This window comes from Ixodes scapularis, unplaced genomic scaffold (assembly GCF_016920785.2).
Source record: "Ixodes scapularis isolate PalLabHiFi unplaced genomic scaffold, ASM1692078v2 PGA_scaffold8__174_contigs__length_109621045, whole genome shotgun sequence".
Classification (NCBI taxonomy): domain Eukaryota; kingdom Metazoa; phylum Arthropoda; class Arachnida; order Ixodida; family Ixodidae; genus Ixodes; species Ixodes scapularis.
The window spans coordinates 31,086,391-31,109,185 of NW_024609883.1; the positions used below are offsets into that span (position 1 = coordinate 31,086,391).

Here is a 22,795-nt window from a genome sequence, read left to right on the forward strand (position 1 = left end):
GCAGAGCAAACATCAAATCTTCCCTAAAAATGTCTCAAGAATAGATGGCATTCATTGGGCGCCATACTTGAGCGCAGCATTCACAGCGCATGCTCAGAACGATACCCCATTTATCTTCCAGGAAGACTTACAATCTTGGTGGCGTGAAGTGCACGTTCGGGAAGCATTGTGGAAGCTCATTGTGAGCTCGCACTCTGCAACAGTGGACTCAACTATGGCCACCAGTGAATACCACCTATTCACATGAACTGCGCAGAGCTCTACTTCGCCCTTCCTGTCATTGCTTCTCACCAAACTCATGCCCCTACAGGGCTCGTATCTCACCAAACTCAAACTCGCCAAACTCACGCCACCCGTTGAGCTTACTCAACCGCATGGTCTTTCAAGGCTTACATACCCACTCACCCTCACTTCACGTCTGACGTTGAGTAAGTGGGCTCACGAGCGAGTTTTTACCGAGGTGTGCCTCAGGTTAATGACTTGTCTGAAAAAGGGTGAATCGTTAAGGACAACAGAAAGAGAGGCTGGCAAATCACGATTTATTTGTGCCCATCGCAGCATACAGCATGACGTAGCTTGTGGATGTGGTACAATGCACAATGTTAGGTCGATGGCGGAACAGTTTTTAAGATATAAGAAACATGGTCTAAAAAGTGTTGCACTATAATGAAGCATCCCTTATCATCTTGTACACGTGCAACAATGCACAAAAAGTCTCAGACAACAGGTTATTAATGGTGTTGGCACAACATACAAATTGCGTAGCAAACGGGGTAAAAACTTTTTGTTCGCAACGGTTCATGGCACACAAAGGTCAATGTCGCGAGCTTTGCAAGCGTTTTTGAGAATGTTCGGTCTTCAAGGAATGTTGATCTTTGTTCCGCTTCTGGACAGAAAGCCACCCAGGAGAAAATCAGTCCACTTGCAGATGAATTATGAAAGTTGTCCCAGCTAGATCCAGCTGGAAATGAGACAATCCAGCTCGGATAAGTTCCATAATCCATCTGCAAGTGGACTGATTTTCTCCTGGGCCCTCAACTTTGAGCAACGCAGATATATGTACTCTGTTCTGAAAAAAGGGAGTCACAGGTTTTCTTATCAAACAACAGTCATGGGAATGTGTGCCGGCCCTGGAGAAAATAAACAGTAGGTTGTGGCTGCAAGGATGCCCAGAGTCAAGATGCACAACTGTTGCTCCACTTCATGAACCACAGATGACAATAAATATCACTGTCTTTTCATGTTCCAGTTGCAAAAGAACATTGTATGCATCACTCCAACTTGGTGCCCAATGCACTAAACATGCTGAGCAAGTTAACAGTCCAAGGGAAATGGTCGTCCATTTGCTTCCTTGCCATCTAAATTTACAACCCAGGTGTCAGCTTCGATTTCATTGCCATTGTTTGTACAACTTGGGAGTATTTTACTACATAAAAGCTACCAGTGGCCCCATTCGTGCAGTTAGCCCATTTTTAATGCTTGGGATGCAAGAAGCCACCTCCAATAAAATAGATGTTGGTCCGTCACCTGCCGTTGTCCAACATGCGGAGATACCAACCCCAGAAGCCGACCAGAATAATCCTTGCGGCCACAGCCAGCACTTTCCAGTGGCAAGCACACACGCCGAGGTACCAGCACTCCTCCCAAGGAGGCCCCGAGAATAAGATATACATCTGTGCAATATACTTTTCATAGGAAAAACAGTCAATAGACAATATGAAATGGCGACACAACGGGGGATGACTTACATCACGCCAGCAACTTTGAACCTTAGCCCAGTTTTACTGCCAACTCAAATAATGTTGCCCTCCAACCCTGCTTCTCAGCTAAAAGCACCTTCGAGATGCTGGTCCGCTATACTCCGTTTCCCTTTAAGTGCCAGCGAAACAAACTACAAGCACAGTTATATTGTTTCAAAGCAGCGCTTGCACTGCACAAACATTTATGCCCAAAAGCTGCGATAAAAGCACAAAGCTTCCGCAAGTAGCTTTGGCTTCGCTCGCACTTAGGAGTACAGTCTGAACAGCTCGGTGTATATGTGGCCACTTAACGACGACCCAAACGTTTTTTGCCCGTCGTCGAACTACAACCGAGGCCATGTTTGAGAGACTGCGCAGTCTGGACATAGAGGGGAATGAATCACAAACCGTCGCAATGTTTTCTTTCTGTACTTCCAATGCCCAGCAACATTGAGGGAACAATGCCAAGAGGCTGCCATCGTGTCACCAGTACTAAGCGTGCACGTTCAGTATTATGCATCATCGAGCTGCGGCACCACCATGTGCAACCCATTGTGGTCAAAGTAGAAGGGCTGGCGCGTCCCGCTGGCTGGGAAATGATGAAGAGAAGAATGATTTCCCGGTAGAAGGGCATTGTCAAAAGGGACAAGAAAGACATGTGACCAATCAGTTAGGTACCACGCAATGTTATGGAGCAGTGGTTCTCAAATGGGGTTCCCACTGGGGTCTGCAAAGCTGTTCTTGGGGATCTAGAAAGCCTTCGCCTTAATTTCCGTCCCCCTTCAATCAAAAATAAAAAAAAGTGTTTTTGTTGTACTGCTTAGGAGGTACAAGCTACCGCCCGTTATAAAAAGTAAAGTCGTTACCATTTACCTGTCCATTTATCCTGTCTACAACAGTATTAATTGAAAACGAGCGTGTTGGTGAATTGGATATGAATAAACGAAAGGTTAAAAAAAAGCACACAGGTCGGGGACCGAAAACAGAACTTCTTTTTGAGAGAAGTTCTGTCTCCATCCCTTGTCCTCTATGTTTTTTATCCTTTCATCTATTCGTATAACAAAAAAGGATGCCCTTTTCACACTGCCATTAGTTGCCTTATTTTATACACTCCTGCCCCCCTTTCCCCTTCCCCTGCTGGCATGGGGTCCCCCATCGCTTTGGAAAGTCCCCAAGGGGTCCCCAACACATTCACACTTGAGAACCACTGTTATAAAGGTCAAGGAACGAGAGGGCAGTAAAGAAAATGTCCCGAGGAAGAGTGTTGAGTGAATGGGAACGACCAAGAAAAAAGTAGAAAAAGCCCTGTGCTCTACAAGATGGCTTCCAGGATCCACTCCTCAAAAAGAAACATCGCTAAGAATCAGCCCCTCTCTACTTCGTGCCTCCATGCATGACTCTTGACTACAGCAAGTGAGGAAGCAGCTTGCTGCAAGTGAACTTCGGCAATGGTAAGAGGATAGCTGGGTGTCTTTATATTATATGCAAACTCACCCATACCCACTTTAGATTTCACTAAATGAAATAAAATTTACCGTTTATCAACAAATATGCCCTCCCCACCCAATATAAAAATTTTATGCAACTTATTTCAACCCAAACTAAGGGAAATCGTCGATTCTAAGGAACCTTGTCATTCCTCTCCCAATTGCTTTGGGATAGAAAACAAATTAGCTCTTCTTGACGCCGAAGACAAGTGAACACTCTTGTCTCTGTGTGAGCCCTTTTTACCTTCGACTAAAATTGCGCGGAGGTTGGCAGGCATTGCTGGGGATGAAATGTGCTTGGAAATAAAACATTTTTCAATGCTCCTGAGCTCCAATGGGCACAAAAAGGGCAACCCACGAGGTAAGACCGAGTCCAGTAGTACCAACAACACAGTACTGCCGAGGCTCGAAGCGGCTGGAGCATGGCCAAAGTCCAACCACGGCATGGCCACACCACGGCCAGAGCATGACCAAATGACAAGGGCCGAGCGCAACAGTGACCAGAATGGCGGCAATGGCAGAGACCCCAAGCTACGTATTGGGTGCGGCGTTGGGTTTAATGCCGTGCTTGTCCATGTAGCCGACCAGCTGGTCGGGGATCTCGGCCAGCACCTCCTTGGCCAGGCGGGCTTTGTCCTCCACGGGATTCTGGCGGCCCAGGAAGTCCCGGAAGGCCACAAACTGCAACCAACAGCGCCCCACACCGTCACAAAGGGGAGGGCCAAAAGAATCCAATCCAATCCAGTGCCACCCTCTTTGTGGCGTTTCTATAGAGCGGGCCCGGGTTTGCCAACCCGCAGCCCGCGAGGCAGTTTCGTGTGGCTTCTGGTATGACGCCAGAAAAGCATCCCCCCCCTCCCTGCGGCTTCATCACAGACTCAAGATTGGTAGCCATCAGATGGCTTTAGTGCCGATTATGTCTTCATCCTGTTTTGAGGCCTAGAAAAGAAAGGGGGAGGCTGGCAGAGATGTGGGCCTTCTCTCAACAGTTCCTACGTGGGGATGTGCGAATAGTGACTTTTCAGTTTGAAGCGAGTACTAAGCGAATTGTTCCTTCGTACGAATAACTTCAAAGCAAAGCCAATAGTTTGAGGTCGTCAATACGGTTATGGTAGAGAACCGTCGAGTCTAAGGAAAAAAAAAAGGACAAACACGATTACGTCTGAAGGATTCTCTATTATGATCATACACCAGCTCGCCTGCGTCATTATTATTATTGTAATACAGTCATTTTTCATTAATATGGACCCCTCCGTCTCCCAGAAAAATTGTCCATAATGTGAATCGTCCTTAATAGTGAATCAAGGTCAAGATCACAAATAATGAACAGAAAGGGAGACCACAAAAAACACAAATTTCCTTCTCTCCCCCCATTTGTTTTTTTTTAGTAGGTATATTTTGCAGCATTTTAAACTTCTAAATACTTGGAAAATATTCGAAGTTGCCAAATAGACCTATTCTATGCGAATTTGGAATCAAATATGGCATTATGTATTCGCTTCGAAGTTCGAAAATTTAGAATATTTGCACGACACTAGTCCTATGTGATGAGGTCATAGTGATTCTACGTCACTTAAAGGGGCGGTGCAACGATTTTCGAACTTTGGCCAATTAACTACGGGAATTAATCTGCGTCACCTATAGAACGAAGAACGGAAAACAATCTTTTCTTGCGCGTTAATTTTTATTTAAAAAAAAAATTAAACAAACTGGAGGTCAATGTGCCACCCAACACGCCGCCTTTCCAGTGACGTCTCTGGGAGGCCACCTGGTTTCCCGTTGGGTTACCTCTTCAGAGACCCCAGCCACTCCTTCTGCTGCTGTCGACTTTTCGAGGATTAGCATCGCCACGGGACTGACGGTGAATGTAGCAAGTTTTACCGACTACCATGTGCCCCTCAGAGACGTGTCACCAGGCACGTAACCAGGGGGGGGGGGGGCCCATGGGGCCCATACTCATAGTATCCCAAGACCTCCAGGTGTAATAATTATAGACTAGTGAACATATATTTCTGATTCCTATCAACTTCGTTATAAACAGGTTCGACTACCGTAATATCCCGAGTCATCGCCCACCCCCCAACCGCCTGAAATTCTTTAAAAAAGTGGGGTGGGCCATGTCTCGGTGGGTGAGCACAAACACTTGAAAAGAAGCGGAAAAAACCGCCTATTTTTCTCTGCGTATCTAGCGCTGATGCACAAGAGATACATCAAACTCAAAACTCGATTTAGTTTCATTGTATTATAGAAAAAAATGCTCACGAAAGAATATTTTACTATAGCGAAGTCCGATGCTTGCATACGCGCTAAAAACACCGCCGATCTGCATATAGCACGAACGTTTGTTCCGTGAAAGATTGTCACCATTATGTTCTCCTAGTTAGTAAAAAAGAAAAAAAAGAAAAGTCTACAAGAAAATAGAAAAACCGACCAGGCGCAACGAGCGAGCGAGCGTACCAAAGAAGCGACCAAGAGCAATGCTGGGAAAGCGGGAAAGCCGGTGGTCGCGTTGGCAAATACTTTGGCGTCGGGCCAAGTCGGGCGCCTTGTCAATTGCAAGCTCTTGCGCAACTTTCTTGTTTGGTGCGTACATACGTGTGTCCGTGCACGGCGGGCTATCATTGCACGGTTGGGACGCTCTGCAAACGTCTGTGTAGGACGTTCCAGCAAAGCTTTATTTACGCTTTGGCTATGCCTAAAATATTGCACAACCGCGGTCGCGACGGGCGGGAAGAAGGAGCGGGTTTGCGGTGACCTTACTTCGGCCGAGACAGACTTTGACCTACCACTCCGCGGTTACGTTAACAAACTCTTATTTTGTTATCTCCATCGTTTTCTTTTCGCACGGATACACGACCACTTTGGGGTCGCTCACGGAGGAAATGCGTAAACAAAAAGAAGTGTCTTTCCCTCCTTCGTTTTACTTTGTCACGGACGTCCTCCAACTGTAAGGTCCCCGGCCGCGTCATTCGGGTAGGATGAGTGTTCGCGGATCGCAGAGTTTGCGCTGGGGTATTTGAAGGGGTGGGCGATGACTCGGTGTTTTTTCGGAAATCGATATTGGCCCAAAAAATGGGGTGGGCGATGGCTCGGGGATGGGCGATGACTCGGGATATTACGGTATATTCAAGAAATTGGACAAAAACTGTTTCATGAATGCAGTCGAACTCAGCTTTAGGGAAATCTGAACGACATATGAATGGAGTTCAACTGTGCTTGTATTGTACTGCGAATGCATTTCAGAAGCACACCTTTTCATTGTGGTACCCTGTCCTGGCACATTTCAAGATAAGTAGAGGAGTAGCTGATGCTTTCAAGTACACCACTCTCAAATTCCGTCTTTGAAACAAAACAGCCTGGGTGATCACTATTAGCAATGGAATCTCAAACTGGTAAATCCGAGTTACTTATTGTGTCTAATTAAGTCGTGAAGTCTATTTTTATATTGCATTCCCATTTAGCAGGAGTGAGAGGGTGCCAAAAAGTTGATGAGCTAGATTAGATGGCGCCATATAAAGGATTGTGCTGAAAGTTGGGAGGGGTCAGGTGATGCCATGTGATCACGTAATCACAAGAGATTATATGATCCTGTAAGCTACGGTTACGTGGCATCGCATAACACGATCCTGTGGTTAGACTTGACACCATTTCACATGGCCACGCGACTCAATTTTTGATGCGATGCCACATTATTGCGTTACATCATTTTACATGGTCATGTGACTATGCGGCTAACTAATAGTGAAACCAACAATGTAAACCACAGTCACCGATCACGTACAGGATCATTGACATAAGGAGATTACAAGCCCCAGAAAAACTGGAGCTTACACTGATACCATATAATTGTGTGCATGGACTGCAACCATAATATTCTGAAAAAGAAGATTTAAAAAGTTATTTGCATTATTAGCTGCACCCCCCCTTTTTCCGAGGGGGCACCAACCACTTTCGCAGTGTGGCATGCACTCTGCTCCGCATCTCCACGCCCCTACTTCCGCTTTTTGCTGCGTTTGCAAGTGCAGATAAGGAAGATTACGGGAGTAAAGTTCCGGAAAGCTCTCCTTCTCATAAACGGATGAATGGATGTTAAGAGCTGTACCCTTTGTACTGGGTTTTAGCTTGCGCCACCTAGCCCAAGTCTAAAATAACAAACATACGATTCCTACTGACCTTCTAAGCCAATTTTCTCCCTCTATCACCAGGCAGTGCGAGATATCAACAGGATGACCTTTGAGGGATCGGGCAAAAAAACAAAAACATCAACCCCGCCTCGTCCCCCCGGCAAGGAAGTCGCCAATTTTCCTCTGGTCAAACCTTGTTGGCGTTACCTCAGCATTGGACCCACTGGGAGACAGGGTTGAGACTCTGGGCCGGAGTCATGCGGGAGGGAGCTGAAATTTTTCTCTGTCCCACCTGTCCCCAGCTGTGCTAGTTAGTTGCGCATCATTCAATTTTCCCTAGATAATTTCCACCAATCTTCTAATCGCCTCTCAGTGACTGTAATCCTTTTCTCTGGTTTTCACGTCACCCATGGATGCCTTCTGCCCATGTAACAATAGGTGCCGTGAAATCGGGCACTCTGACTTTCTAATGTCGCCTTTAGGCTTCGGGAATGTTTTGTTCTGCTAAGTTAATTACGCTTGCACTTCAACCCGAGAGCTACGGGCAAGTAGTTTTAATTGTTACTTATGCCTTGGAGTGTGGCAGACGCACAACGGGTTGCAACAAGATCAACAAGATCTGAGTAAAGTGCCGGAAAAAGAGTGGAATCAGAGGCAGGCTTACTGGTACGTCGCGGCCCCTCGACGTCGGCGACAAAACGAATTTCGAGGTGAAATTCCCCAGAACGGTCAACGAAAACCCCAAAAAGGCGCCTACTGGATGGCTCAAAAGAGCACTCTGACAACTTTTAAGAGCCCGTCAGACTCGAGCGCCGAGGATACCATGGGTTACAATGATCGAAACCGAAACAAAGGTGCTCTGGACCACTGCTTGCAATCGCAATTACATTTATTTTGGACGCACATCTGAAACCGTTTTGTTTTTATCCGTAGATAGGCCCCAACTTACTAATTAACCTCTAAATTCTTAAGAAAAGTGCGGCCGTTACACGCATTTATGCGGTACTTTGCACCAAGCTTAGCATCCTCGTACACATGGTCAAGACAAACACACAGCGTATTCTGTGTCCATCAGCTCCAAGCAAAGTACAAAAGTAAATTTACTTCGGGACTTAAAGGGGCACTGACACCCCAAAGGTCGTATTTATTTTTATTGTCTAAAACGATGCAAGTTGTAGTCATAGACACGCAAAAAAAACCGCATTGCGAAAAAAAATTTTCCCGCGCGCGCGCGCGCCTTTTTATTTTTGGCGTTTGATTTTCCCGCCTCTCGCCTCCTCGCTTCTTTTGATCGGTGACGTCAAAAATCAGGAAATTTAGAAGCTTTGTAGGCGACATCTCTATAACATTTAATTACGGCAATCTTAAAACATGTTTTTTAACGCAATTGCGAACGCACTACGGCCCTTCTTTTTGAAATACCAAAAATCGGGAGTTCGTTGTGGTGCCGTCTCCTGGATTTGTATCCTCCAACGGAAAACAGGCGACACCGCTCAAAACCGGCCCCCCGTAACGCCGGCGCTAGCCGGCGCTCGCTCCTATCCTCCTCGCTTTGGGTCGCCATGGCAACAGCAGGGAGTGGTGACAGGAAAGTGGACTCTCAGGTCTCCTCAATTTTTGACGTCAAGGCACCGGCGCCGATCGCGCGGGAACTTCGAATTCGGCATTTGGAAATTGTTTTTTTACTTCACGAATTCTGAATTCCCAAATCTCAAATTTTGAGGGTAATGTGCCGGCATCGTTTTCAATCGTTTTGGATAATAAAAAAAAATATGATTTTGATGTGTCAGTGCCCCTTTAAGGCACTTTTCACGTGGACTCGCCCAGCACTGCACCGAAGCACCGTGCTGCATGCAGCAGACGCGAGCTTTACCTGAACGATGTCCCGTTCGGCAAGCCGGCCCCGTGAGCTGATCCGAACACTGTCACCGTCCAGCTCGTTCATGGCTGTGGTAAAAAAAACAAAAACACGGGGCTCGAGCACAAAACTTCTGTGGCTGTGACTCGCTGTACCTGCCGACAATGCCAACGGCGCACTTTGCATACAGTTATCGTACAGTGTATTATGCAAGGATCCAAAATGGCGGCACGGATAGAGACGAATTTGAGCCCCAGGACACGGAACTTGGCGGGAGTTTTGGCACTATGAAAACCCATTCAGTGACTCTAACCTTTTTCCCCTCACTGTCCTTAAATTGTCTTCGACGCTATTAAGACACTCAAGAGAAAGAGCTTGTGCACCCACCCCTCGTCTACAACTCCTAAACCAGAAAAAAAACTTTTCCATGTGAGGGCACATTAGTGAATTCCAACATTAGCGAGAGAGAAGGCGTCGACCTTACCGGCGAAGTCTGCATTCCCGACGCCCACGATGATGATGGACATGGGCAGGACGGAGGCCTGCACGATGGCTTCCTTGGTCTGGGCCATGTCCGTGATCTCCCCGTCCGTGATGATGAGCAACACAAAGTAGTGCCGCCCGTCCTGGTATGATGATGCAAACCTGGAGGGAGCAAGACCACTTCCGTACACTGCTTGACGCTAATTGCAACTGCAGCTGACGAAGTCGGTTGAGTGGCACCAAAAGTGCGTCGTCACGGCACTTGTCGTCTTTGCGCGTCTGCTATCTCCGGCCGACCCAGCCGTGCACACTGAATGCCTCATGATCCTGCACTTTTTTTTTTCTGCACGACTGGTTTAGTTGGAGATGGGAAATGCAGACGAGTGCCATGACGACGCAGTTTTGGTGTTGCTCGATTGGCTACGTCGGGTCATAGCCTCGGCTGTGGTTGGACTTAATGTGAAACGGAGCACGCAAGAATTCATCAATCGCAGCTTGAGAGATGAATCCTGAAATTTTCTCTCAAGCCGTGACTATAGTTTGTTTTACTTCATGCGTGAGCGAAACTGAAGCGATGAGCGTGAGCACGTTGCCCCGAACTTGCACATCCCATCTTTTTAGCCAAATATCCGTAACATAAAAATTCTGAAGCATTGCCCACCCCTGAATTTCCATCAAATATAACGGGAACAACGGAAATAACATCAACTGCACGATCTGCGGTACAAGTATGTGCGACAAGTAAGTTTGCAGCTGCTTCCTGCGTGTTCATGGCATCGTTGAGCACGAATCTACTGCGTCCGCGATCTGAAGTATCCATTCCCATGACATGCAAGTTTGTAGCGGGTTTCTGAATTTTTCGTCCTTGACCCACGCGCACAATCTCAGTTCCCATGATACGCGAGTTTCTAGTGGTTTCCCACGTGTTTGCTGCACCATTAAAAGAGCAAAGATTTGATGCGTTTGCGATCTGCAATATTTGTTCGCGTGACACAACAGGTCGTTGTGAATTCCCGCGTGTTTGTCACACCTTGAAGCTTGAATCTGCTGCATCCGCGATCTGTGGTATCACTTCCTGTTTCACGTGTTTTGTAGAGAGCACCCTCGTGTTTATAGCTTTTTTATAACATTTTGCTGTCACGTCTTTAAGGGGGGACACTGGCTAGAGGTTGAACTTCTGAACTACTCAAGTGATCGGAATGAAATTTGCAGGGGAGATTTAACTTCAGATGTAGGTGTAAATCATAAATAAAAAATTTATGATATGCAAACGAAGCTATCAAGCATCATTTTAACTGCTTGCATATAAAGTGGGAGATGTGGGACTTTGGGCTATATAGTTTTTATAACTCAAATGTAAATATTTCAGGAAGAGTGATTACCTCAAAATGTGAGATGCATATCTGTCCCATGTCAATTTTCGCAAACATAGTTTTTTCTCAATGAGGACGTTAACTTAAAACAAAATAAAGTAGATAGCCCGATTCCCCCGTAAATTTCAGTTCAGAAACACCTTGATTGTGGTATCAGAATAATTTTGCCTTCAAACAAAAGATTCCTTCGTATGAAATTTGCAAAAAGCAGAACTGAGCAAAATGCATTCAAACATTGAACTCCTTTACCTTGTTACTGCCTTACAATGTGTTGAAAATATTTTATATCAACATAACTATTTGGCGCATGGTTATGAAATTTAGTGTAAGGGTGTATAATTAGTTCCTAAAACCGAAAACCTAAAAATTGAAAAATGAATTTTTTCAAAAAATTTTTAAACTTGGGTTTGTGCCCACCCCATATTTTTGGCCATCTATCTCTGCATTTTGGGTGGGTGTTCTCAAAGGATTTTAACATATGCAAAACTCTCACAGAAAATATTCTAAGGGTGCAGGCGGGCTGGTGACACTGAATTAACCTGAGACTGGGGTAAAGAAGAAACATCAAAACGTACAAGAGACTATAAATATAGACAGGACGTCTCAAACTCAGCTAATTCATTTGTTTAGCCCACCTTCTTATATAGTCTCAATCTCAAGGTCATCATCACCAACACAAAAGGACAAAGTCTATACAGTTCAAGTGCCACAGTCTCCATCACACAATGAATGTAAGAGCATTGACAACCTCACAGGTCAGCGCTATAAAGCAACATTCATCCACCTTCAAACTTGAACAAAAGGATCTCTTCAACTTCTATTCTAAACACAGTTCCTACTTCTAATTAAAAATGCATCATCTCCATATACTACTACTACAAAAAAAAAACTTATTGAAACAATATTTGGGCTAACACATGTCAAAAAAAGAGAAAACAAACAACAATTAAACAAAAGTGTGTTTTACAGTTCTTTTGGAGAAACACAATCGAGGTCGCACTTCAAACAACCCAAGTCGCACATAAAAAAAAACAAATTACATTTTTAGAAAGCTTTTAGAATTGCTTTCACTGTAGCAAAACCCGACATAAACAGTTGCCTAGAGACTTTATCCACACGGTCTCCCTTACTACTCTCTTTACGTCGTTCCTCTCTTTGTGTATGATCTCAGCCTCCGACCAGAGCGCCGTGGAGTTGATACGTTCATGAATATGCTTTGTGATTTCCGAATTTTGTACATTGTTCTTCACATTCCTTTTATGTTTGTTTAATCTGTCATTGATGCAACGTGACGTCTGTCCCACATACTTAATCCACACTCCAATGGTACTTCATACACAACACCAGTCTCGCAACATACCGATTTTTCCCGACGGGCCTAGCTTTTTGCACTCACTCACACCCGTTTGAAATGGCGTCAATTTACTTAACCTAAAATCTGAACTAAAAACCATGTCCACTCCGAACTGCCTCGCACATGCCTTCAGGTTGTGAGAAATGTCATGAAAATATGGGACTACAGCAAAGCGGTTCCTTGATTTCTGCTCCGTTTCTCTCCCGCCTTTGATAAACACTTCTAATTGACGTTTGATAAAACTGTCATCATATCCTACACTAATCAACCTTTTCCACTGTCTTTCTGTCAGTAGAAAGGCTGCCAGGATTGCAGCAGGAAACGGCATGACGCAAGTGCAACTCGAACAGGCAGAAATCGAGAGACTTCAAACGAGGCTGACTCGAATGCACAAGCCAAAGATGCCTTCCAGAAACCATAGCTGGTTTCAAGCACCGAGGAGATCGAAGCGGACGAGGGGGCCTCACCGTGCCACGTGGTTGATGACGGGCGAGAAGTTGGTGGGCCCGTACAGCTGCACGGACTGCAGCGTCCTCTGGTAGGCCTCCAGTATGCCCTGGACGCCGGCGCAGTAGGGGCTGCTGGGGTTGCCGTTCTGCACAAGCCCAGACGTGTGGCTCAGCCGACGTGTGCACGGCATTTTCACCATGTTAGTCGATTAGATCGTTGGTTCTTACCGCAGAGGTGGCTGAAGATGGTTCATTTTGTACGTCAAAATTTCAAAGAATGAGCTAACCCGAGTAAAGAGTAAGAAACTGAGAATGCGAAAAACATGAACAAAACAACTGATTTTTGCAATTTATCTAAAGTGAGTGAAATCTATCTTGCCCTCATGGTAGATTTGCTACCTGAACTCTATAGGCTGAAGAGGAATAACGGAGAAGATGCAGGCGAGCTGGTGAACTTCTAACGTCTTGAACACCCGAGACTAGGAGCCAAAAGTGTGCACGTTATCCAATCTTTGTTTCTAGTCTCGCACGCTTATTAAAGATGTCTATAGGCTCGTACTCTTAAGTTTTGAGCAGCACCCCTAGCGAGCAAAATCAAATATTTTCAGGCTGTAACTCGGTTGCACGTCACCACGCTTGGCCACATTGATATCCCTTTGGAAAAATACCCAACAAAAAGATTGAGCAGTCTCATGTTAATCCACAGTACAGTCACAACGATAGCTGTGATACGTCACGGCGAAATCGCTGGGCATCGGCGTCGTGTTCATGCATCCTAAAGCACGTGACCAAAAGCGTCTGGAATAAAATAGATATGAGACCATTTTGTTCCGAACGCTTTTGTCGCCAGAGCTCGTGTCACCCGGCACGAGCTCTTGGCATGGACATTGCTACAACGGCATTTTCTTGTTGGCTATCTCTTAGTCCAGAGAGCACGTACGGGTTAACACTGTGGCGTCGCTCTGCAGTAGCGCCTCTGCTTCACACGCGGCAAACACCCGTTCAATTTCCCGCAAGCGACGGCTGACTTTTTAAAGATTCGGCAAACATCGACAACACACACCCTACGCCCTACTACACCGACTACGACATCAATGACAACAACTACAACATCCACAACGGATGTGATTTTCGGTGGCGGGAAGAACCCATAACAGCCATCGTTGTAAAAAAGTTGAAAGGAGGTCATTACAGTATTAGATGCGAGTTGCACTGTTCTTAAAAGAGTCATGAAACAATTTCCCAACTTTTTCCTGTTCAGCTTTCCTCCTCAACTCGTAAATCACGCATTGTACCAAACAGTTCAAGAAGACAGAAAGGGGAGAGTCCCCTCTTGCTCAGGCTCTTGTTTGTGTATTCAAACACAAAGGGCTAATCTCCCCCTAGAAGATTAGCCTGTCACTCAAAATTCAGACAAAAGTTGTTTTCCCCACCCCGTTTACCCCGAAGCTGACAGTGCTGTGGAAGCTACGTGCTCTTAGGGCCAGCCACACTTTTGCCACGTGATCAAGCTCTCTCACGCATACCCACCCGCAGAGAGTGAGGTCAGGGGATGAAAGGGAGACAGCTGATTGGTCCGGCAAGCGCGTAGCTTCCACCGCAATGTCAGCTTAGGGGTAAAGGGATTAAGGGGGGACACTACCCAAAACAGTAAATTTTTGAACCACTTGTCGGATTTAAATTATATTTACACTGCTTGTTTCTGTTGATGTTGAGAACATTTCTGCCAATTTTTGTTAACTTGGGTGAAGTACAAAAAAAATTGCGAACGTTCAAAGAAAAAAGTGGGCGTGTCTGCTTAGGAAAACTATCGTTTTGAAATTATTTATAAATTTTTTGTTTTCATGTGTTACATTGCATTAGGACAGTTCAGAGCAGATAACTATGGAGCTATATTTCTATGTTATACCATCTTTCATGACAAAAAAGTCACATAAACACAAATACAGTTTTTTAGATTTCTATCCTTTGTCCAAACTTTTAGTTCTTGAGCATGAAAAATGACAAAAATAAAAAATACAAGCTCATAGTTATCTTCCCCTTAAAATTTCACCCCAGAAAAACTCATAAAAATGAATCCAAGTTGCGTAATAACAAAACGATAGTTTTCCTAAAGTGAAATTTATGCCAAAAAGTGGAATGGAGAAAAATGCGTTCAAAGTGCTCCAACCTCTACCTTTTCTTTAGCATCGGAGGACCGAAAATAATTTATAAAAAATTAACCATGCAGTATAAACTAATGAAACTTTCTGGGAATACTCTCTAGATGTTGATGGATGTAAATATGACATTTTTCAAAATCAACTTTTTTTTGCAGAAATTGTTTTTTCTGGGTAGTGTCCCCACTTAAGTGAGGTCCAGTGTCATGTGGTGTGCGTTTGGGCCCAGTGACGCGCTGCGGGGAACGCAGATGTATCACAGTGAAAAGGCAGAGAGCTTATGAAGGTACGAAATAGTCCACCATGTTTTCAAATTTTCGTACCGAAAGTCAGGCTTTTGACTTTCTACCTTTTTAGGGGCGAAGCTCCTTAGGGTCAAGCCTTATCCGTCCGGCGTTCGTGCTCACATCAATCTTGCTGGTGCTCGTGCTCACGTGCTCGTGTAGAGCAAAAAAAAATATGAAAAAAAAAAATGTTTGCGCAGTCGACAGGATTCGAACCTGTGCGGGGAGACCCCAATGGATTTCTAGTCCCCTTAACCACTCGGCCACGGCTGCGGGACGAGTAGGGGGCTCTGAGATGTGGTAGTAACTCAAGAGCTGGGGATGTCATGGATGAAACGTTGCATGCAGCCGCTCAACGTCTATACAGGAGAGGGCGCTGCGGTCAAATGCGTATATAATCGCGTTAAACTTTGCATGCATTGGCTCAACGTTTATAGACGAGTGGGTGCTGCGGTCAAATGCTCAAAAACGTATATAACCACGTTCCAAACAACACATTCTCTTTCTGACATGGATGAAAACCAACGAAAGGCTCAACATGATCCGGCTCAGCGTCTACACAGACGAGCACCACCAGAGCTTCACCCCAATCAACATCATTCACCATGTGGAGATGCGGTAAATTTTTTCTTTTGGCCCACTGAAAGATGTGCTATTATTAAAATCTCAATCTAAATTAATTTATTCCAGCCCGAAATTCGTTTCATGGGCCCTTTAAGTTGACTTCAAAGATACTAGTTCTTTCGAACGCTCTGTTAGCGCACGTCAACAGAGGCCGACAGACGTGCACGGTGGGACTCCGGGACACCTCTTTACGTCGGCACCAAATGATTGTGTCTTGCAGACACTGGCAAAGGCTACGGCACCTTATAAATCGTTCCAAATCTTACTCCTCCGAGTTAGTCCCGCAGATCTTATCACGGGATAACGCAGATAGAATGATGCTGAACGCGAGTATGTTTTTCAAATGCCGAAACGCAAAACAAACTTTTACTGTGGAACGTGATGGAATATATTTTGGAACACGGCTTTATTGCGGTCTTGCGAATGCTACAGTGCCCCCTGGTCGAGAGAAAGGGCCGACGACAATGATGCCACCCTGCCTAGTTTTAAATTCGACCAGAATGAAGTTCCAAGTTTTAATGCGAAATTCGGCAAAAGTACGGAAACTGTGTGGAAACTGAAAACGATCCGATGCCACCTAGCACATTAAGGAGCCAAACATTGTTTCACCTAAAAATTTGGTGGTTTTACAAGCCAAACCAACGACGGGCATCTGGCAAGCCCCAGCGGAGGACTGAGGATTAATTTCGACCACCTGGGGATCTTTTGACGTGCAACTGAAAGCTCGGTTACACAGCGCCTTCTCCGCAATAAGCCTCAGTCAGATTGCAGGCACCTCGGCCGGGATTCAAACCCGTCACGTGGGGATCTGTAGGCTGGCGCTCTCGCCTCGAAGCCACCGAGGCGGCTATTGTTTTAACTAACAAGCCAAATAAGGTTGGGATTCCATTCTGTGGAACTAATGCTTCTTTTTAGTAATTTTGTTTCCTTGCACATCAGAAGAGTGAAGTTGCCTTCGCACGACCACAGCGTCGATTGAAGATAAACAACAGTTTCAAAATGCCATAGCTAATATTGTAAAACTAGGAGCCATTTTACCGTACTAATTACTGAACTTTGTTACTTCATCCCTATAGTTGTTAACCACTCCACTCTCTAATAATGCCTTAGGCACTCGGGGCATATAAAAAAAATTGCAAATTACCCCGCAATTGTGTTGCTACGTTAAACCTTCTTGGTTTAGCACTAGTAACCTCCAGGCATTTCTACTCGAGCTGTCCTTCCAGGTCTCTCCACCCCATTGAGCCATTCACTCATTCACTTTCCCCGTTGGGTCAGCCTGTGCCAGGAGAGTATAGAGAAGGACATGACGTCAATTTTTTCGCTAAATCTAGCGAGGAAACGTAATTTGTGTATAGGTCACATGACACAAAGTTATGCGACATCATTTTCTCCGCTAAATTTAGCGGGGAAACTGAACTTGTGTATAGGTAACTTGACACCATGTGATGTCATTGTGACGTTATGTGATGCCACAGACCACGGCTTCACGAAGTGTGTCTTCACTAAATCTGGAGCAACTAGCCAAAGAATGTTTTACGTTAAATTAACTAAATCACCAAAAGTGTTAATGTTTGCCTTCATAGTCTGTAAAATAAAAAAAATAAAAACTAGGCAATAACGTAATTTGCCCTAAAAGTCTAAGATTTTTGTGCAGAGTTGGGCAACACTGTTCGAAAGCCAAACTTCTCCAAATTTTGCTGAAAGTTGGAAGGTTCGCCAAACCAGTCGAATCTGGATGTCCGACAAAAGTTAGCCACACTGTTAGCTAGGGCGCACGTAGAGGACCCACCAGAAAGAACTCGTGGGAAACGATGCCCGTGGGGGGAAGGCGTGCCCCAAAGCCCAGGGCGGGGAACATCTTGTCCGCGTCGTAGTCCTGGATGATCTCGCCCACGGCCTGGATGGCCAGCACGTAGGCGTTGGGGTAGCGGGGGTCGTTGTAATGCAGCGACCCTGGCGTGCGGGGGTCCCCGTTGGATGCCGTGAAGTCCACCGCCACCGTGAAGTGCATCTGCGTGCTGGACAGGGCAGCGCACCTCACGGACCGGCACACAGACTGCAAACCTCACAGACATCATATATTCGAAGCCTCAACAGCACTCACACATACATCACACAAACATCACAGATTTGGAGCTCCAGCAGCACTCACATTTACATCACACAGACATCCAATATTTGAAGCCTCACCAACATTCACACGCACATCACAGAAACATCCCAGACTTGGAGCTTCCCCAGCACTCACATATACATTACACAGACATCCCATGCTTGGAGCCTCAACAGCACTCACACACATATCACATAAACATCACAGATTTGGAACTTCAGCAGCACTCACATACACATCACACAAACATTTCAAACTTGGAGCCTCACCAACATTCATAGACACATCACAGACTTGGAGCCTCACCAGCACTCACATAAACATAACAGATCGACATTCCATACTTGGAGTCTCAACAGCACTCACACATACATCACACAAAAATCACAAACTTGGAGCTTCACCAGCACTCATATACAGATTACACAGACATCCCATGCTTGGAGCCTCAACAGCACTCACACACATATCACATAAACATCACAGATTTGGAACTTCAGCAGCACTAACGTACACATCACACAAACATTTCAAACTTGGAGCCTCACCAACATTCACACGCACATCACACAAACATCCCAGACTTGGAGCTTCACCAGAACTCACATAACATCACAGACATCCCACACTTGCAGCCTTAACAGCACTCACATACACATCACACAAACATCCCAAACTTGGAGCCTCACCAATGTTCACACACACATTACACAAACGTCGCAGACTTGGTGTCTCACCAGCATTCACACACACCACAGACTTGGACCCATAGACAGTGACATCACAAACACTGCAGGCACGAGCATCACGAACTTGGAGCCTCACCTCAACAGACCAGACAGACAACAAAGTTTGATGTTTTGAAACGGCAAATGTTTCATGCTCATCAAATAAAACACTCAAATCCCCCATATTTCTCTTTTCGGGTGCTACGCACATCACAAAACCAACTTTTAACAAAAAAAAAAAAAAAGTGCAACATTTTTGTTGTAGGATTTGATTTATATTGAGTGAGGAGTGATTCGGAACCAATTTCTCCCCGAAGGCATCAACTACAAAGTAGAAGTCACCGTAAAATACCGAGCATGCACTCAGGTTGCAATAAGCACCCGCTCCTGAAACATTTTAAATAGTCGAAAAGCATATCAAGCGCCCACCCCAGCAAACTTCCGAGCCCAGCATGGTAACCAAAGTGCTTCTCTGCGACAGCTGCTTCTCCGAGAAGCCAGTGCAAACACCACTTTACCACATGACACAGACACGCATTTGTCGGTAAAGTTTGATCCAAGTCTGTTGCCACAAAGCAGGCTTGATGAGATGTGCAGCTTCTTGAAGGGTCCTGCCAGACACCTCTGATGCTCCTAAATCGTCCTGTCAGATCACACAAGGGCCCACCCCACCTTGTGCCTCTCCAGCTTTTAACCTGAAGCATTCTTTGGCTGGGTGTTCGGCATCCCGTGAAGCCCAGATAAAAGCGTGACCGCGAGGTTGGATACCGATTGGTGGACGAGTGAGAGAGGAGGAGTGAGGCGCTCGACGCTGATAGGCAAAGAAGAGCTCAACCACCTGTGTGCACTGAGGGAGAGGAGAGTAAAAAGGCTCTGGAAGATTGCCAAGTTTATTGGCCCGATTAGCAATAGTATCGCTTCATTCAGGGAACAAGTGTACACCTGGCAAGCGTTAAACTATTCTATGAAGAGTGCCATGGACGTAGGCAACTGGAAACTTAGGGTGTCGCTAAACGTTTGTGATGCTAAAATGTTACAGATTCAACAAAATTGCCTAGCAATTTGCCATAAATATTTGGCATCTTGGATCTAACAAGTAGCCATTTTTGCTTCAACTTTTACGAGGGCCCTTACTCAGTACTTTAAGGCAGTTTTGGAATCGCTCCTAACTCAAGATTCTTCTTACTCATAGCGTGACTATCAAGCTGAAAAGATTTTTTCGAGAAATATGATTTTTGCGTATACCACACATAGAAAGAAAGACGGAAACAAACTGTCTGGCTGACGCTGCTACTCACAGGTGGCATCACATGAAACAAGAACTGTGAACACCCCAATGTAGATCCGGCAGATTTGAGCATGTCCGGTACTATCAGTGAGCGGTGGCATCTTTTGGATGGTGTGCTTCCATTTTACTTCCCCGCATACGAATACTACCATATTTTTTAGCATTTATATTTTTCTTAGAAACCAAATACACTCACGAAGTTTGAGCACGATAAATGCCCCACGTAAAAACACCTTCGTGAAAAGTATCGTTGCATTTCACTAATTCGCTTCTTTATAGGTTTTTGTTTTACGACGGAATGGCGCTTGCAAACAGCCCGCATGGCAACGTTGGCTGGAGATCGAGAGCCACCACGACACTCTCCGATCAGCCAGGAGACCGAAACTATGGTGCTCAGAGTGTGCTTTCAAGTGGTGCGTTTGTTGCATCCTCAAAGGTATTCTCGGTATCTGCCCGATGACGTCGCACGAGCGCCACGCCGTTGCCTGCCGCGATCTTGGTGGTGTAACAGCAGCGGTAGAGTATGTGGCAGATGCCTGTTCCGCTATAGGTCGCCAAAAAAACCGGACAATTGACAAAAAATAAAGCAGACGCGAGATGGGACGACGCGGCAACGGCGACCCTCGCATCTGCTCGTCTTTTTCGCCAGCATCACTGCCCGTCAAGGTCACTAGATCCAATGGCACATGCCGGCTCCTGCGACGCAATCTGAGGCCACTCAGGGACTGCTTTCGATGCATGGGCGGTACAAGATGGCAGCGCGCTGGTCGAAGACACGTTCTGGGCACCGTAAAAACACGTACCCCCGCTGGATGTAATCCAAGAAGGTGGCCTGTTCCCGCACTGTGCAGCTCAGGAGGGTCACCTGCGGGCATCGGGTATTACGGTGAGGTCACTGCGCAAGCGTCGCCGTGCAGGCAGCACCGCAAGATAACACTCACCGTGCCCGAATTCTTGTAGCCCTTTTTGGAGGCCTTGCTCGGATTGATGCACTGCAACGGGAAACGGCGGTGAGGGCTGACAAAATAGCAAATGTGTCGGCGATTCGTTGGGGTGAAATTTAAGGCTCATGTTTTAAGACTCGTGGGAACTATGCATTTTTTATTTTCTACGCGGTCACGACAGCAGGCTTCTGTCATGTAAGGGACAGTGAAAAGGTGCATGGGAGTAAAAGGGAACGTTTGTGACTCTCCTGTCACTTGTAGTGACTGCCATGTTACAGACCACCTTGACTCCCCTACTAGGATTCCAAGCAGAGCTTCCAATGGTCGCTTGTAATGTTATTTGTGTTAAAGTTCGAGCCAATAATGATGTGGTATAGAACTATGAACTGAATACCAAAGACTTATGCTCGCAGTGTCAGTGTTGAATAGCATCTTGAGATGAACAGCATCTCCAGAAGCCTTTTCCTCATGTATGCCTTGTAGCACAGCAATCCTAAAGGGTCCTAAAAAAGTGTGACTGACCTCGAAAACGTTCTCCGAGCAGGGTCCCTTTTGCAGCTGGCGAAGGGTGCACGAAAACTCTCCAATCAGGTCGTGGCTGCTGAAAAGGCAGACTTCAGCAACGGCCGCATTTGCACCCTCTCTCACTATTCATCGCCAAAAATGTGACGGAACGATGCATCCCGAGTCTCAGCACCGAGATTCAGGACTAAAAGAGAGTCCAAAAAGGAGGCAGTTGGGGCTCAAGCCTGGGCAGTACTCTTCAAGATACTCTGCGATAGCATCTTGGGATAGAATACCTTGTTCCTGGTATCGCTTGGTAGAAAATCACGTGTAAAAATATCGGTATTGAAAATAGTACCCTTTAAAAATACGAGGTATTTGAAAGAAAAGAAAACCTTGTCTTTCTTGTGGATAAAAAAAAAAGTGAAAGCCGTTTACAACTCCCTGTAACATTGAATTGGAGCACAGCTCTTGAGGAGGAGGAGGGAAGGGTACTAAGGGTTGCCTGTTCTCGGGGTGGGGGGGAGGGGGGGGGGGTCATGTGACCTTGGGGGGTCACGTGACCCCCCAGAAAAAATATTCCACTAGATTTAGCGGGGAATTTTTTCCGCTAAATCTAGCGGAGAAATTTTTCTGCTAAATTTAGCGGGGAATATTTTCCGCTAGATTTAGCGGGGAAATTTTTCCGCTAGATTTAGCGGGGAATTTTTCCCGCTAGATTTAGCGGGGAATTTTTCCCGCTAGGTTTAGCGGGGAAATTTTTCCGCTAGATTTAGCGGGGAAATTTACCCATAATGCACCGCGCGGTTACGGCGACGGCGACGCCGACGCCGCTCAAGCCGGAAACGGGCCCCTAAGAGCTGCGCTCTAAAATGACCTGTGCATTGCCGAATGCTCAGCTTCCATCTAAATGTAGGGCTAACAGTTAGGGTCAGATGCCCAAGTTTCAGAACTTAGCGTCATCCGATTAGAAAGTTATATAAGCTATTTTAGGAAACTTTCAACAAAAAAATTACCGTTTGTTTACAGCTGCAGATGCAATTCGTCTCAATGTATGCCTTCAGACTCATCCTTCTTAATAGGTTCCATTCTTGCAGACCTTTCACTCTTACATGTTCCAAGTCTTTGAGTCACACGCATATTCCCCGGTAAAAAAGTCACTTATTCGCGCCTGTTTTTTTTGTTTTTTTTTTATTAACTGAATTAATAAAATTTTTTTTTTTTTTTTGCCTAACACGGAAAATTGACATCACAAACACTGAATCTGTGGGAAAAAAAATA

General features: G+C 45.6%; 1 protein-coding gene across 2 annotated transcripts in view; it reads right to left on the bottom strand.

The window, feature by feature from the left end:
* Positions 1-518: 518 nt before the first annotated feature.
* The window catches only part of LOC8031081 (copine-8), a 40,292-nt gene continuing 18,015 nt past the window's right edge, over positions 519-22,795 (bottom strand). Inside the window, exons 11-18 of one of the 2 annotated variants that reach the window (XM_029972487.4) lie at positions 21,533-21,608; positions 21,008-21,058; positions 20,870-20,931; positions 17,727-17,955; positions 12,886-13,013; positions 9,693-9,853; positions 9,224-9,297; positions 519-3,907 (exon numbers count right to left, since the gene is read on the bottom strand). In XM_029972487.4, the coding sequence (XP_029828347.1) occupies positions 3,758-3,907; positions 9,224-9,297; positions 9,693-9,853; positions 12,886-13,013; positions 17,727-17,955; positions 20,870-20,931; positions 21,008-21,058; positions 21,533-21,608 (931 nt within the window). In that variant the 3' untranslated portion in view covers positions 519-3,757. Of the gene's footprint in view, positions 3,908-9,223; positions 9,298-9,692; positions 9,854-12,866; positions 13,014-17,726; positions 17,956-20,869; positions 20,932-21,007; positions 21,059-21,532; positions 21,612-22,795 lie in introns of those variants that run through there. The other variant, XM_042286608.1, reaches the window with a different exon arrangement.